This window comes from Triticum aestivum, chromosome 1D, assembly GCF_018294505.1.
Source record: "Triticum aestivum cultivar Chinese Spring chromosome 1D, IWGSC CS RefSeq v2.1, whole genome shotgun sequence".
Lineage (NCBI taxonomy): Eukaryota > Viridiplantae > Streptophyta > Magnoliopsida > Poales > Poaceae > Triticum > Triticum aestivum.
This window is the reverse complement of record NC_057796.1, coordinates 349,500,477-349,518,237: the sequence shown is the minus strand read 5'-3', so window position 1 is coordinate 349,518,237 and position 17,761 is coordinate 349,500,477. Positions and strand designations below refer to the sequence as shown.

The 17,761-nt window shown below is 40.8% G+C and overlaps 1 protein-coding gene across 1 annotated transcript; it reads right to left on the bottom strand.

Moving 5' to 3' along the window:
* Positions 1-5,112: 5,112 nt before the first annotated feature.
* LOC123181989 (squamosa promoter-binding-like protein 9) lies at positions 5,113-16,669 on the bottom strand. The gene is made up of 10 exons (XM_044594413.1): positions 15,826-16,669; positions 14,221-14,393; positions 11,558-11,811; positions 11,342-11,416; positions 11,137-11,244; positions 9,813-9,930; positions 9,019-9,154; positions 8,128-8,302; positions 6,236-6,796; positions 5,113-5,601 (listed from the first exon to the last, which is right to left on the bottom strand). Exons 1-10 carry the CDS (start codon positions 16,470-16,472, stop codon positions 5,269-5,271), a joined length of 2,580 nt encoding a protein of 859 aa, XP_044450348.1. The 5' UTR covers positions 16,473-16,669; the 3' UTR covers positions 5,113-5,268.
* Positions 16,670-17,761: the final 1,092 nt, after the last annotated feature.

Sequence of the window (17,761 nt, the reverse complement as noted above, 5' to 3'; positions counted from 1 at the left end):
TATATTAAGGATTGCATCCATGGAGCTACTTTGTGTGTTGGCAATGGTTTTGACGGAAGAGCTGGTCTATGATTGCGCTGTTTGTTTCAGAGAGTTTGTCATTTGAGTTGGGTAGCAATTATAAGGGTTGGATCTCTGGGGTCTTCGGACAAGCTAGACCAAATTATCCATGGTTGTTGACTTGTCATTAAGTGTCAGTACCAACAAAGCACCAACTGCAACAGCTTGTTGCGATTCTCTTGTGATCCTCTTGTGATCAGGTGTGCTGCACAAGTTCTCGACGCCTGGACCATCGTTTTCCGCTGCTGTTGTTGTTTGGTTTCTACTTCTGGTTTGTAGTCATTGTCCAGTGACGGCGTACGAACTGGCCGAGTGTTTCGCATCTGTTTCAATCATATACATAGATGTTGGATATATTTGTCCATGGGAGATAACTTTGTGGGTGCGTGGTTCGAGAGAGTATCAGGTAGAGTAAACTACACTTCACTTGCACTAGTCTGCTTTAATGAGTCCCAAAGTAGGACCGGCTCCGTGAATGAATATCTTCCTTTTTTACCCTTTTTAGGAAACCATGATACTGATCTGACTTTATTAATTACTCCCTCTGTAAAGAAATATAAGAGTGTTTAGATCACTACTTTAATGATCTAAACACTCTTATATTTATTTACAGAGGAAGTAGATTAAAGAAATCGAAACAAAAGTGATCAACAGAAAAAAAAAATACATTGGCGCTACATCAAAGCAATTTAAAGTTGCCATCTCTATCTTCACCAATTGCATCTTCATGTTCTTCTATGCACCCGATAAAGAATTCACAGAAAACCATGCCTTACAATATACCTAAGGCCTTGTTTGGCACTAGAGTTTTTCCAGCGCCAAAGGGATTGGGAATGAGAAGGGCTCTTGTGAACCCCTCCCCTTCACCCAATCCTCTCAACCCCTCCTAATCTGCACTAGAGTTGCACTTGGGAAGAGAATACATGAGGGGGAAGGGGGAGTGTTGAGTTTACGGGAGGGTGAGGGTTTGCGGGGGATCGATGGGGCTGCACACTTGGAAACCAGCCCACCAAACAGTGCATCGGGAATTTTTCATGGGGGATGGGCCGGGACAATCCCGTGAGTATGCATTGCGGCTATCCGCGTGCTTGCATATGGAATTCCTGGTGATCTTGTCGATGAGTATGTTCGTATGAGTGAGTCCACATGTCTCCTCTCAATGTATAGTTTCTGCAAGAACGTGGTGGCAGTGTTCGGCCCTGAGTACCTGAGAGAGCCAACTACCGCTGATACAGAGAGGTTGTTGGTTGTCACTGCCGAGAGGGGCTTTCCGGGCATGCTTGGTAGTATTGATTGTATGCACTGAAAGTGGAAGACCTGTCCATTTGCTTGGCAGGGGTAGTACAAGGGGCATGTGAAAGGTGCTACTGTCATACTTGAAGCGGTGGCTTCACAAGATTTGTGGATATGTCATTCTTTCTTCGGCATTGCTAGTTCTCACAATGATATCAGTGTTCTTCAGCGTTCTCTAGTGTTTGCAAGGCTTGCAGAAGTCCACTGTCCGGAGGTCAACTTTAAGGTCAATGGCCACCAGTACGACAAGGGATATTACCTTGCTGATGGTATCTATCCACAGTGGTCCACTCTTGTGAAGACCATACCCAATCCGCAAGGAGAGAAGAGAGAGAGGTTTGCCCAAATGCAGGAGAGTGCTAGGAAGGATGTGGAGCGTGCTTTCGGTGTGCTTCAGTCTTGATGGGGTATTGTTCAAAACCCTGCATTAACATGGAGCACTCAGAAGCTTTGGGAGGTGATGACTGCATGTGTGATCATGCACAACATGATCGTGGAGGATGAGCGTGATGAAAGTATATACGACCAAGGGTTTGATTTCCAGGGTGAAAATGTTGAGCCTGGGCAGCCACCTCCTGCAAACTTCGAACAGTTTGTCCATTTTCATCGTGAATTGCGGGATTGGCGTACTCATGTCCAGCTCCAAGATGACTTGGTTGAGCACATGTGGACTCACATTGGCAACAGTAGATCTATTAGTTTAATTTCTTTTCATGCAAACAAATTTCGATTGGGCTGTAAGACTATTTGATATTGTTTTCTTTCGATTGGGTTGTAAAGACTATTTCGGACGTATAACTATTTGCTATGTTTGATTTGAATCATTTGATATGCATATGTTGGTTGATATGCACAGTGAACGAGATGCGGCCGAAATGCGGCCGCGCGTTGGACGCATGCGCGTTGGACGCATGCCCACCGTATCCAGAAATTCAGGCGGACACGACCCCATTGCCACCCCCAAGCAGGCGAAACAGACGTCTGTTTGTGGTCGTGCGTTGAAACATGTATGTAGTGAGGAGATCATTATTCCACGCGCCACTGGCTCCACCATTGAAAGCACACCCCGCCAACTACACGTAAAACTAACACAAGAAGGCCAAAAATCTATGTTATGCACATCTATTTGCTATATTTTTTCTAGAACTTCAAATATAGATTTTGATGTCAATTTTTCATACATATTGTACATTTTTTGTGGGAAAGTATCTGGTGCACCGGTGCTTGTGGTGCTACCGGTGTACCGAACGCCCATAGTGTATTTAAAAATGTTTGAAAAAATTTGAAAAAATAAATTTAGCTCATCCACACAACATCGGTCTTATTTGTCGCAAAATTTCAACTCAAAATTTGAAACATTGCTCGAGGTACAAAAATCACAAAATTGACACTGAATAGTACACAACATAAGTTGGGCTTTAGATTTGGCCTATTATCACATTGATTCCAAATTTGCCATTTTTTATCTCACGCAGTGTTTCAAATTTTTATTTGATTTTTTGTGACAACATAGACCGATGTTGTGTCAATGTGCTACATTTGTTTCAGATTTTTTGAAACAGTTTTGAACGTGTTGCGGCGTCTGGTGCACATGTAGCACCACAAGCACCGGTGCACCAGATACTTTCCCCATTTTTTGTATACATATAAAATATTTTGTATACATGTTTAATATTTTTCAAATACATATTATTGAATATTTTTCGAATATCTGTTAAACATTTTTCAAATACACATTCAAACATTCTTTTGAATGATACAAAACATTTTATTAAACTATGAGAACTTCTTTTAGATTGTACGGATATTTTTTTAAATGTCAAGAACATATTCTCAAAATGCGTAAACATTTTTTAAAATGCAACGTACATTTTTTGAATGGTCTGAAACTTTTTTTTCTTGAATTAAACGACATTTTTTTTACATTGCATTACATTTTCCAAAATTGTCGCATGAACATTTTCTAAACCTCATGAATTTTTTTCTTGAATGCTATCAATATTTTCTTAAATTATACTGTGTTAACATTTTTCAAATTTGTGATGAACATTTTAAAGAATCTTAAGCACATTAAGTTTTCTTGAATAGTATTTACAATATATTCTATTTTTTTTAAAGAACGGAAAAATATTAATGCCGAGTTAGGTTGGCCACTTGTCATTTTAAAGAATTTTAAGCATCATTCGTCTTGCATAAAGCGAGACATATCCCCACGTGTCATTGGGTGGGTGATATGTGGGTCAGGGTCCTGCAGGCCTGACCCATGTGATCAAAGAAATCCAAAGTTACAGTTCAAAAAAAATGTCTCAAAAAAAGTTCAAAAAAAACCCAAAGTAAATAAATATTCAAATTAAAAGTAGACAAATATGTTTATGTTTTAGACCCAAGCTGCAATCCTGGACGGGTGAAGTGTGAAATCATTTTCATTACCTTCATGTAGAGAACTAGCAAAAGCATCATGCGGATGTCTTTTCGTGGCAATTTTTTGCAGAAAACTAAAATACTTGTTGATGTTCATCCACACAATTTTTTTATTCCATTTATATTATTTTTTAAATTTATTGTTCATGGTGGTGCGTTTGTGCTCGGGGTTAGGTAACACTTCTTTTTCTGAATTAGGAATGTGCCTGCAAGCATCGTTTGCATACAAAACAACACATTGCGTCTCTGCAATTGTCAATTCGAGATGATGGCACTAACAGAAACCATTGCATGATGATGTTATTCTTCGAGGCTTGATATTGTAAGGTGCTAAGTATTTTCTCCATTTCAGATTACTTGAAATTGTATTTATCCTAGGTCAATTTGTTTAATCTTGATCAAATATAAAAAAGCATGCTAAATTGCTAATAACTAAAATATTAAATATATGGATTATAAAAATATATTTTATGACAAATCTAATAAAGCTAATTTGGTATTGTAGATGTTAATATATTGTTCTATGTACTTGGTTAAACTTAAGGTCCTCTTTGAATTGCAGAAATTCTGTATAAATTTGTAGACTCTAAACTTTTGGATTCTTCCTAAGGATTGGTGGCACGTAACCACATAATGGATTCATTTGCCTCAATTTCATAGAAATTTGAACATCTAGTCCAACCGCTTGGACTCAATCGCGTTGGACCAAGGTGTTTTTCCTCTATTCCATCCAAACAACTATTCATATAGTTCTCCTGTGTTTGTAAACCCATGTTTTGCACTATTCCCGTGTTTCACAATTCTACAATCTAAAGAAGACCTATGTAAGTTTGAACTAAAAACAATCTTCGCAAAAAAAAAAACTTGAAGACAATGCTAGAACTTAACATACTCCCTTGATTCCAATGAATAACGCACGCACGCATCCCCAAATTAAATTTTGACCATAAATTGAACCAATACTACATATTTTTATGACTTGAAAATTATACTATTGAAAAGTTCTTTTGTTCAATGGTATAATATTTATCACATATAACCAACATTTGGTAGGTCTAAATTATCATCAAAGTTGAATTTTGGGATGCGCCTTCATTGGAATGGAGGGAGTAATATGAAACAGAGAGGTACTCTTCAGATCATATTCACGCCCCAAATCAGATGAATCTTCTTACTCGGGATTTGGGAAATGTTCAAGTTGGATTCCTCCAAGCTTCCCACTTGTCGCGAACAAAAAAAATAAAATTGAGACCCAGTCTTTTTATTTCCATTGAAGCAATCCTATCAAACCCTCTGATACACCAGGTGGTTCAGAATTTCATGCATATATGCCCATAGTTTCTGTCAAAAAGATGCAAGTTTGCATTGTCCACTGGAAAAGGTATTTTATCCTTGATACACACAATCTATGAGTCAACACAACGGTATACACATGGCACAGGGGAAAGCAACAACAAGTCAAGAAAGTCACCAAGTCAAGAAAGTTTATCTAATCTAACATCCACTATGGTGCCATGGTGGGCAGTCCCTAAACAAGTACCTCTTTACTGGAGCTGCAAGCACCCCTACTCTATCTGGGTGGAACACGGCAACACAGGCCGTGAAACACAATATAGCAGCCACTGCCACAGTCGCGACGAGTCGCGTTCTCATCACACCACTTGGAAAAGGAGCAACCAAGGCGGGATTAAGCCATCTAGCATTCATCTCACTGGGGCAGCACTGCCTGTGTGACACAGCTTCATTAGTCACAAGCGGCACACTTTCTTCCTCTTCACACTCGGCATTGGTTGAGGGCAAACAGAAATCATCACTGGCAGTGACATTCTGCAAAAAGATTACAAAACATCGTTATAGTTCAGTTAGCCATATGCAAAATGACTGAATGATGATGCCACTCCAAAAGGTTACAGATAAACGTGATACTGATGCTCCTAAGCTGTTTACATTTTCATAAAGACAAACATCCTCTGCCATGACAACCCTAGGACCAACTCAATGTTGACACATAATTTGTAAAACTAATTCTACATGAGAACAGAATGGTTCCAGATTTAAGTGCTTTCAAACTAAAAATGATTATCTTCTTAAACAATCAACATAGACAGATGGAAGCTAAAATAACCAAAATAGGACTATACATAGATGTTTATCTAAGAACCATGGCCAGTATCACGATTTCCCCTGATTTTCTGTACTACTGACCATGAATTGCATGTTTGTAGCGCGCAATGGTAATGAGCTGATGATTACTTTTTCAGAAGAAAAGAAGAAATTCTCAATAAAACGAACAACTGAAAATTCAAAATAATGTTATCTATTGAACTTGCTCTGCTTATCAAAAACTTGCAACTGATTTAATGTAAAAAAAGCATAAAGATGCAGAGATTCTTGCATTAGCAGAGTTCAAGAAGAATATTTAGCGTGGAATTAATAGGGCTTGCACCACAATAGCACTTACTTCTTTACCAAGTGGCACAGAAGTGCCCAAGCTTGGCTGGTCTGAAACGCTATCACCACACCACCTTGTTTGAAGCTGTGTTTCTTCATTGTGTTTAGCTCTCTGATCAACAATGATTCGAGCATGTCTTATATACCCAAGAAATGCTGTGACATGATGTTCCAACCGCCCACTTTCCAGGTTAGAAAGAATCTCAGAGCCTATGATGTTGTCCGATGATTTCACAATCATTTCAAGAACATTGATAAAATTGTTTTGTATCAAGAACTCCAACACACATATCCATCTCTTAACATTTGTTTTACTCAGTAAATTTTTAAATTCATCTGGAGAAGGCTTCTTTATTAACCACCCAATCTCTATCAGGAATCCTGACATTGCAGTTTGTTGAAGCTTCCAATGCTCACAAGGATCAGAAGTAATACCAGGGAACTCTCCATTTGCACTCTTGTACTTGGAAGAACCACAAAGAGCATCTTGTATCCTCTCTAGTTCAAAACACAACTGTTTGCTACCGAAAAGGATAGGGACAAAATTTGATAGCCCAAACACATTTTCCACCTGTAGAAGGAAAAAAAAACTGAAAATATAGAACTGCAATCGACGATCATCATATATAACTACAGAAAGTGTCAAAGAATGACAACATAAGCTGAACTGTCATGCAGTTAGATAAATGGTAATTGTTATTCTTGCAACAGTGAACCATTTTGGAACCCCTTAAATATTACAAATATAGCATAAATAATGGGTTTTTTGTTGTCTTTTGCTATGTTATTTCAAGGTGTAAATTTTGGCTCTTCTTTAAGGCAGCATTTCAGTTCCTGTGAAGCATATGCTCCTAAATGAACAGTAAAATTGTTTAAAATGCTATAAAAATTCAAACAACACTGTTTTTATTTACAATATACCTGTCTATGTCTTTTATCTGCTTGCAAAGTTTCATGGACATATTTTGTGCCCTGGACAAAAAAACAAAAACTGGTGCTCTACAAAAGCGAAAATTGTTTTTTTTGCACAGGCCACAAAACTCATCTTTTTTCCATGAAAATTAATATGCACACATAGGACACAGCAGGACATGTATATACTTTTTCAGATTTGTTTGACATTAAGGGCATCATCATTTGTTTCACCCCAGGAGCATATGCTCTTGGGTGCTGATGTGAATATCCGGTTTTATACACCTATACTTTTAGCGCCAATAACAATAGTAGCTCACTAGCCAGTTTTGTTATACCAAATAAGAATACATTATATTTGCTGAAATTGTTCCAAATACAAATGCCATATGGATGCTGTGCATCTTTATCACAGGAGAAATTAAGCATGAACCATAAATCCCCACTATGCACTTGCTTCCTATAGTTTTCCATCGTCAAGTACTTTGTGATGCAAGTCTGTTTTGCCGTGTTTTCTGCAAAGGGCACATATGATCTTACTATTGTACAGAAACTTGCAATTATTGTCCAGCTTCTATGACATTAGTTTTCACTTCTTGAAGTGCACAAACCAAAGTTGGTGAATATGAACCAAAGTGCCCCAAAACCCTGTGTGCGATGTAGAGCAGCTAATGTCTCTTTGAGTATTGATGCCTTATTTGAGGAATCAGTTCAACATCACACTGTTTGGAAGGGATGGCTTAAGCTTAAGCCTAAGCAGGGTTTTCTATTAATTGGTACAACTGTCAGGCTGGTCATGGCTAAGAATTTTAAAGTATAGCTTAAGTTCGTACACACTAATAACTATCTACATAGGACTGACAAATCATAACCGAACTAATGTCAACCACATGCATCCTAGATGGATGCCACTAGAAAAAATGTAGTTAATATGCACCAGACTCTAAAGTATGGAGGAATTCGATTGGTTTTGTAGCAAACTTCACTTACTTCCACAAAACCAGGTCCATGAGTATCCGGCTTGGTTTGAGTGATGTTTATCCGGAAAACTTCGTGGTGAGAATCAAATGTAGGAGCACCATTTTTCACGCAACCAAAGGTTCCACGAGACGTTAGACGGCAACAATCATGCTTCAAGTACTCTCCATCAAATGATAGAAGTGATCTGCCATGAGAAACATAAATTGAATGGTGATTCAAGCACCCATAGAGCATTGTGAACCCCACGCAAATTCATAAGAAGTGTTCATCTATGAAGCTTATAAGGAACTGCCTCATGTGGATTCACTTCATGCACAAATTTAGTGTTGGAACCAGGAAAACTAAATCCACAAATGAGCACTTAAGATGCATAAAGTATAACGATAGAAGGGCATCGATCATAAACCAGAGTGTTCTCCCGATGATCAACAATTATCAAAAGAGATAAATGACAATTTTTTTACTTGGACGCTAAAGCTATTTCATGCAGAAATTGTGCGTGCCGAGACAGTTTGTGCCTGAAACTAACAAAACAAAACAAAAATGCATACTGAAGCCACACTGCACTCACATTCACTTAGTTATTCCTCCAAGTGACAGGAATAGGCTAAAATCCAGGAATGGTTCATTTAATAACTTGACCAACTAAACAAGATCACTTAATAAAAATATAAAACACGAGGTTATGGGGAAACAGTGCATATTTACTTTAGTAGAAGCTAAGATCAAACTTTACCGCAGAGACTCTGGAAAGCCCACATCACAAATTTGTGACAATAGACACTAAGGTTAGAAAATAATACATACAGCAGAAGTATCAAACAAGAAATGTTGTACCGCATATACATGGTAGAAAAACAGCCAGCAGAAATCACCACAACGTCCAAGGGCATATTATACCTGAATTTAGGCTGATCAAGAGAACTTCCACAAAGGAGTAGTTCAATAGGCTTTCCTGCTTCAAACCATGTTGGATGAACACAATGGATCCTGGGGGCTTGTACCTCTAATCTGGTACTCATCAATGTTGCTCCATCTTTAGTACAGATATTAAAAATCCTCAGTTAATAATCAGATACTTTTGTCATGAAAAGTTTAAAACAAAAGATGCAATAATATATAAGTTTAAATGGCAATAGTTCCCGCATTAACTGGGATCATGATTATAGATTAAAACATAAGCGGAATGGGAGTATGTGACAAGGATCCTTGCATCAAACAATTGAAAACAAAGGGGTTATCTTCTCATGAGAAAATTCTTCTGGACAGATACATAATTCAAAGGCTCTACAGCATATAGTAGACTAGTAGCACATGCAAATAGTGCTACTCCCTCCGTTCCTGAACACATGTCATTCCAAAGTCAAATTTTGTTCCTGGATACATGTCATTTTAATATTTCAAGATAACATTACACCAATTTTCCATTGCAAATCCATCTTTGGCTACTTCCAATCATTTATTAATATGGACTAGAGTAACACACATCTTTCATATGTGATAAGTTGTCCAATAAAGGGGGTGATGCAATCTTTTCTGCATACATCTTTCTTGCAGAGTAAATTCCTAAAACAGTATGCATTCAGCAAAGGAGGGACTACATAGTTGTGTACGAACAATATAGTTCAAGAATGATATACAAATATTACTATACTTGAAATATGTCATGGAATTGAAAAGTGCATGGCACACACCTTTCAATACTTGAAATATTGTGTTATTGGCATGAACAAAAAAGGCCCCTTTACCCAATAGAAGACTGCTCGGAGCATTTACCAAGTTTCTGACAAGATTTGCTGTATCTTCTGCTAACTGCCAAGAGAAATGCAGATATGAATTGCGGGCACTCAATGATATGTTGAAGAAAGCTAAAAAGGTTATGATATAATTTCACGGCAAATCCAACAAATTCCTTTTGAAGTGGACTCCCATAAGTGGTAAAAATTGACTTGCACAAGCCAAAGAGACATCAATTCTGGACTGGTGGTAGTACTACAGTTATCAGTTCGCATAAGTTACACAGTACAAAATGATATTTGAAAAACCAGGCTGTGTTTGATAGCAAAGTACTCCTGTAAAGAAATATAAGAGCGTTTAGATCACTACTTACATAAGAGCGTTCAGATCACTGAGCGTTTAGATCACTAAAGTAGTGATTTGAACGCTCTTATGTAAGTAGTGATCTAAACGCTCTTATATTTCTTTACGGAGCGAGTATTTTTTAAGTATTTGAGGAATACTACAATTTTTCTAATTACTACAATTTTAATTACTGTGACCTATTTCGCTACCAATAAAAGCTATAGTGTTAATACTAGAGTATTCTCAAAATCAGAGTATTTTCTCTGTAATAAAAAGAACTCTGGGCCTCTTTTTTTTTTAAAAAAAAGCAGGCGAGTAAACGACTCGCCTCGCCATTGGCAATAACTCACACGTCGTTATCCCTTTTTGAAGCTGTTTCCACGCAGCCGTGCCGTTACCCCTCTTTCTGGTCGATCCGCTCAGCTCCGCTCGTGGAGGGATCGACGACTAGTTCGACGCAGCTAGCCTAGGCCCAGCTCTCCATGGCTCGATCCCAAGGGAGCATCCTTATTGGTAATATACAAGCCTTGTGCTTGGGCGTTCAGTTTATGCATAGCCATTTAGTTAGTTTATGCTTGGCCGTTCTTCGTGGATGTGTATGGTAAATAAGCGTGGCCTACATGCAATGGCTAGCTAGCTTAAAATGTCCGTGTTTGCAACAGCTAACAGCTAGCCATAATTTTTACATCGCTGCTCACAGCTCTAGCCAGACAGGTCCTATGTATTATCGATACTCCAAAATACTTCGATATGTATAAACCGTGGTATCTCATATCATCATGCTAAAATACTGTAGTTTTTCAATACTTTGTTTTTTACAACACTTTGCTGCCAAACACAGCCTAAGTCTTGATAGTTTGTTTATTTGGATGTGTGCAAAAGTCTTCATTCAATTTTTAGTAATTGATGATTTTGTTTTAGCATAAACATCCATACCTTGTCCCACATATGTTGTGGCATTGCAATAAATACAGTTAAAATTGTACAACCAGGACGAATGTAGCCCTCCAATTCAACAGGCATGCTAGACAACCACTCAAATATCTGCATATTTCAAATGTACCACTGACTTAGAACAATTTCTTTGACATGAAAACATCATCCAGTGTTAGAAACTTAAAGGCCATAGCCAGTTACATACTTGGTTACGTAGACGCCGAGGAAACTCTGCGGGATTCCAGTCATACAACTTGAACGAAATGCGTCCTGTGGGGCACTAGAATGGTGATACAACATTATCACGACAATTACAGAGGGAGAGAGGGAGGGAGGGGGAAAGTTTCACCAAACTAAAAATAATAATGCATAATGATCACATTAAAGTAAACAAACAAATTTGTATGGGAAAAAAACTCACTGAGGATGAATAAGCACTCTTGCTGTCATGCACCGGAGAATTCGTAAGTTTAGCATTTTCCTGTTTTGCACCAAGGCAGGCTTCAGCAGAAGCTGCAAAAGTCACTATGCTTTTACTTCGGTCATTTTGCAAGCTGAGTTGTGTACAAGTTGGAGAACTAAGGGCATCTTCAGATCCCACCGGTGTTTCTCTGTCTAAAACTTTGTTGCTAAGAACAGTCTCAAGCATGTCACAGCTAGCGCCATCTATATTCTCTGTATATCAAAAGATATTAACAAAGATGTTCCAGATTAGACAGCACATATTTACAGAGTACACAAAAAGGAACATTAGAAGAAAGGGAGCTGGACATTAACAGATGCATTTTAAAAGTACCCCACCAAACAAGCATATAAAGATAATGCTCATACTGGAGCTCAATTTGGGTCAAACTTAGAATTCCAACAAATATGTAGATGCTCTAAACAAATGGTTAGAGGGTGTTTAACTTGTTTTATTTCACTTCGGAGTGTTCTTTTTTTATTGCTACAAACTAAACCTTGTCTACGTTGAAGTGAGACTATTGATTTGTTGAGAAACGACTTTCAAATTTATGAAATGGTTTATTTATTTATGCTGATATGAGGGTAAACACCACCAGAAAATGATGTCATGGTGAGGGAGGAGACTTAGGTAGAAGAACTGAAGAAGGGCTGCTTGATGGTAATATCAAGTGCCTGCCTCATTATAGATGGGTCTCCCCCTAAAGTATCTAATCTCAATCGTGTACCTAAGTAATATAACTATTCTCAGATTCGCTAACAATAGGATAATAGGATACATATCCACACTTAGTTGAAGCTGATTAGGGCCAGCTGCCGACACTTTCTTCATGCTGCCGGCTGCCACCTAGGTTAGGCCTAACCCTCCGCTCCTCCTGGATAAGCAGCTCATTCTCGAGTGCAAAATGATAGCTAGGGCTCAAGTTAAGACTGTACAAGTAGAATTCCTCTGGTTTACCGAGTTTGCTGAGCTTGCTGCAATGTTCTTAGTTCCTATGGACTTGATGCCATGTTGACAAAATTCAATGCAGCTTGCTAAAGGTATGAACCAGTATTTGTTCATCCCTAGCTGAAATCCCTGATACCCCCCACATTCATGGGATGCAAAGATTCTGACTAGATGAGTAAACTGATGTTTCAAAGACCATTGCCTCCATGTGTGGGTGTGGTAACAGTGCCAAGCTATTGCCTAATTTTGAGCTTGTTACTGAGGGCCAGGCCAAGGCCCACTGCGGAGGGCTTGGCTTGAGCACTAAATGAAGGACCATCTGGCCTGGTTTTGGACTGAGCCACTGAGGCACAAGCACATCTGCAGGTTTGAGTTTGGAGGAAGTTGTGTGCATAGGAAACGACTAGACACGCAATGTCCCATGGTGGATCACCATGATTGCTGGAAGCCTGGAACATGAGTGGCCACCGCCTTTTGATGAGCAGATACCGCTGCTGCTGGTTACAGGCTCAGTGCTGCAGTTCTATCTGATGGCGTTGAATAGGAAATAGCTGTCGAATACGGTGCTATGGTTGGTGCAGCCAGCACAGAAGAAATGGCTCAAGTCCATGTATTTTCTCCACATGCAAGCTGTCCCCACTGTTGCTCTTGTCTGTAAGGCCACGCTGTTGGCACCGAACTGATACCATCTTGACTAGCGCACTAAAGAAGAAGAGCTCAGGAAAAGGACTGGATCTGGACTGCAATGAAGAACCTAGAGAGAGACTAGATTATTTCCTTCATGTTCCTTCACATTGCATAATGATAATATAACATATGGCTGGCAGCTTCCTTGTATAGAAACTCATCACTCGCTTCCTAGCAATAGGATTATCCTTATTTGGTTGGCTAGGTCCAGTTGTACCCCTTAGCCCACATCCCTAATATGCACCCGAGGAAGTGTTGAATGTAATCCATCCACGTCTGCATATCAAGGCTGCAAACTCCGCATAAGCGCTTAAAGGTAAAGTGGCCCTTTAAGTTGGATGTAACAACTAAATTCTTGCTTTTTGTTGGTTGTGGTGTTATGAATTTGTTTGAAGTGGTAAAAGATGTTGGCCTTGAGTTTCTGGTGGTGAAACTTTGTGAAGAACCCAGTTTCCTGCCTATAAGATGCTCTTGTCGCAAAAGTTCACAAAAATTGGGATGTTTCCTTGTTCTCGTCTTCTGCTAGAAGGTTTCAAGTTACATAAAGAATATTGATGTTCACATCCATGGAAGGAACTGATTTACTCAGATGTCAATTGCAACAATAAAGGAATGTAACCTATGAATAACATGTATCCAAAACAAATACTGAGCCACAATGGATTTAGTAATAAACTTTTCCCTGGCATTACATAATTCTGGTCAATAGTCATATCTAAAGGAAAACCCTGCGCCTTCTACTTGAAATATAAAATCTTCTACCAGAGCAAATAGATAAAATAAGTTTGGGAAACTTGATTGTTCTTTGTAGGTTATCTAAGAGACAACTTACGCTTTATGCACATAAATAATCGCTTTAGCATGTTATGGAAAGCTTGTAACAGAGCAACTACAACAAGATTTAAAGTTAACATGGTAAGATGGCTAAATATGCAAAAGAAATGGATTTTGCCTGACAAAGCGGGAAAAGTTATTTTTGGTCCTACCTTCTCTTATTTCACCGTTGCCGCTACCATCAGCTGACAAATCCAATTGTTCATCTATCTCTTTCTCCAATGTGCCTTTTGAATCAGGTTTCCTTCGTCTTCTTTTGTTATGCCTCTCCAGCTTTCTTCTACAACTCCTTTTGTCTTCATCAAAATCTAATAATATATGGAATCTGCAACAGAAGTATGTTCAGAGAGAGAGAGAGAAAGAAAGACAGACAGAGAGAGATTATAGCACACCAAAGTAAACTATTACTACAAATCAGCAAGAACAGCATAAACGGCCAGCACAATTATTAGGCTGGACATAAGAATAATCAATAATAGATTGTCCAGGGAAGTAATCATCTTAAGTATTAAAGACTAATAATTTTTAAGCAGTTGCTAAAAATAAAAATAAAAAACTTGAAAGGGGTGTGCAAACATAAGCAAGGACGTATGCATTTGCACTATTTGTACGCATTTGCACTATTTTGATAAAGGTGGCCAACAACATCATGCTAAAACCACATACAGTACTCATAAAATAAGCTGTATTACAATTATAACTAAATGTTATTTGCTTGCAAAGTTTAATGACATTTTACAAAAATGAAGAGATTCACAACCATGTGTGCCTACCAGTGAACCCCGGGAAAGTTCTCGACCATTTACAACATACTAAGTCCAGAACCACCTCCTGGTGGAGTTGTGGGCGTATGACTCCACCCAGCAGTGCTTAAATCCTAGCACCCGCATTTTCGCTCACGCGGATGTGCTTTAGTGGGAACTTCATGGGATAGCGGATGTATTCCCGGCCTCCACTAATTCTAGGCATGTGCTTGGAGACGCACACACATGTGGCGTGCGCACGCGTGTGCATGGTGTAAGCGTGTGTTTGTGTGTCTACCATGTCATAGGAAAAAAATATGTTACTCCCTCTGATTCATACTAATTGACGCTGCTTTAGTACAATTGTACTAAAGCAGCGTCAATTAATATGGATCGGATCGGAGGGAGTATTAACTCTACTTGAAAATAGAATTCATCAATTCACTAGAAATATCACATGAGTCCCGACAAATCCTAGATAAGTTTCGCCAGGATGACGGAACCCTGGGTCCAAACAAAAAATCTATAAGTGGCATTGCTTTCAAATGAACCTGCATTTCAATGCAGGGGGCTCATACGTCAAATATTGCATGTCACCGCACTAGTACAGCCTACTAGAAGGGGAAAATTCCTCTAGCATGGTAGGCCGATCGGTTTTCACACAATTACTCCATTACACCTACAAAATTGTGCTACAAAGTGTCTTCTTGAGATAAATTTAAGGCAAATAAAATACAATTACTGTATAAATCTTGAAGAACCTTCCAACAAATCAACCGTGACAGCATGCCTGAGGAATTCTACTACAAAAATTAAAAATGCAGAGTTTGTACCGGTCCTTAACATACAATCGACAGCTTGAATGAAGGAAATTGGAAATAACGATCCAACATCCAGTCTTATCGAAGAACTATAACTTAGTGAGGCGATCATTTCACGTATTTAATTTAGTATCCTATACTGATCACAATGGAACTTGTATTCAGCAACTAACAAGGGGCAAATGTGGCTTACTTGCCGCACTGCTGGCAGTAGCGCTTCTGGACGCCGTCGATCATGACGGCAGAAGAATGCGCGCAACGCAGACACACCCGGTGCCGCTTGTGGTACCCTTTCAGCTCCCGTATATCCGCCTCACAACCCGGCACTTGGCACCTCATTTCTGCTGCTCCCCCACGGCCAGCCACTCCACTGCCACCACCAGCACCACCAATTTTGACTACAGCCCCGCTGCTACCCCGGCTGGCAGCCCTGGGCTTCTTCCTAGGGCCGGCAAGCGCCTCCGCGGCAACCTCCTCGACCTCCGCGGCTGCCGCCATCTCATCCAACTCGGGGCACGCGCAGGGCACAATCCCCGCTAGGTAGTTCGGGCACACCAGCCGCGGGTCGCGCTTTCTGACGCCGCGTCTGCTTCCCCCGGCCTCAGCAGGAGGAGACGGTGGCGGTGGCGCCGGCTCCGCCTCCCCCGGCTGCGGCGGAGGCGGGGCAGGGAGCAGCGCCCCCTCGTTGGTGGGATCGCCCTCGATCCCGAGGGGGTCATCCCACGGGAGGAGCAGGGAATCGTCTTCCGGGATGGTGAAGTCGAGGAGGTTGTCCCAGTCCCAGACGGGCTCACCCGCATCGGCCGCCGCGCCGCCCCCGCCGGAGTCGGAGGCGTCCATTTCCTGGAAAACCTCGCCCACGAGCGCCAAGCCCTAACCCGATAAACCACGCGCGGGCGCCACCCGATCGGCCCCCGCGACGCGGGGTCTCGTTCGGGGTTCCGCGGAGGCGTCGAACGTGGGGAGGGGGGGAGGGGGAGGCGGCCGGCGAGGCGACGAGGGCGAGCGAATTGGTCGTCTCGTCGCGGGAGGAGGGAGTAAAAGCTTTGGCAATGGTTGGTGAGCGGCGTAGGACGGCCGGGGCCAGGCGCGCTACTGCTGGCGCGTGGGGCCCCCGCGTTCGGCGTGCGGTTGGTGACGGCGTGACGCCGTGACGGAGACCGAGCGGAGCGCTGGCGCAGTGCGGGGTTTGGCGAGTGGGCGAATCTTGAAGCCACAGCGACGACGGCGTGGGTCCCACCGCGTCAGCGACTGGGTGTTCGACACGCACGCGCGGACGCGCTGACCCCCGTCCTGTTGCTGCCGTTATACGACAGCGACCGCCGTAGCGCGAGGTGAGCGCTGGCCATCGGATCGGTATCTGGGCGGTGGAGATCGGATTGGGACGCGGGCGGACGGGAGAGGATGTGCCGATATGGTCTCATCGTGTCGACACGGTCCGCCTTTTTTTTTTAAACCGGTCCGTTTTGTTGGATGGACGCGGCTAGGCCTTCCGTTTGGAGTGTGTGTTTTCTTCCGATGGTTGACATTGGGGCTTTCGGTTATAGTGTTGACCACATTCACGGACAACGCACGTGGTTCGGCATTTTTCTAGTCAGAGCGCTGACAGTGCACACGAGGGAAATACTAGCGTGCTAGGGCACTCCACGGCACACGTGTCAAATATTACCTCCATCTCGTATATTGCCCCCTTCATATTTTGTGTCAAAATTTAACCATAAATTTAACTAATAAAATACTAATGCATGTCATCAAAAAATATGTCGTTTGATTTGTATTTGAACATAGTTTTTGATGATGTCATTTTTGGTATGTATAACTTATATTTTATTAGTTAAAACCATGGTCAAAGTATGACACTAAGAATGAGGGGACTAATAAACCAGGAGAGAGGTATTAAGTGGTGATATATCACTAAATAATGTTGATGGATCCACTAAAAAAATGTTGATGGCTTGAACAAGAGAGGGTGCCATCTTCAATTAGTTAAATGAAATCTCCGCATGCCTAAGGAAAAATATCTTTCTTCATAATATCTGGTATCATTTTCTTAGTCATACATTGTTTGATTAAATTTTCAATGTCGAATAACTTTGGAGGCATATGTGGGTTAACTGATAGAGATAACG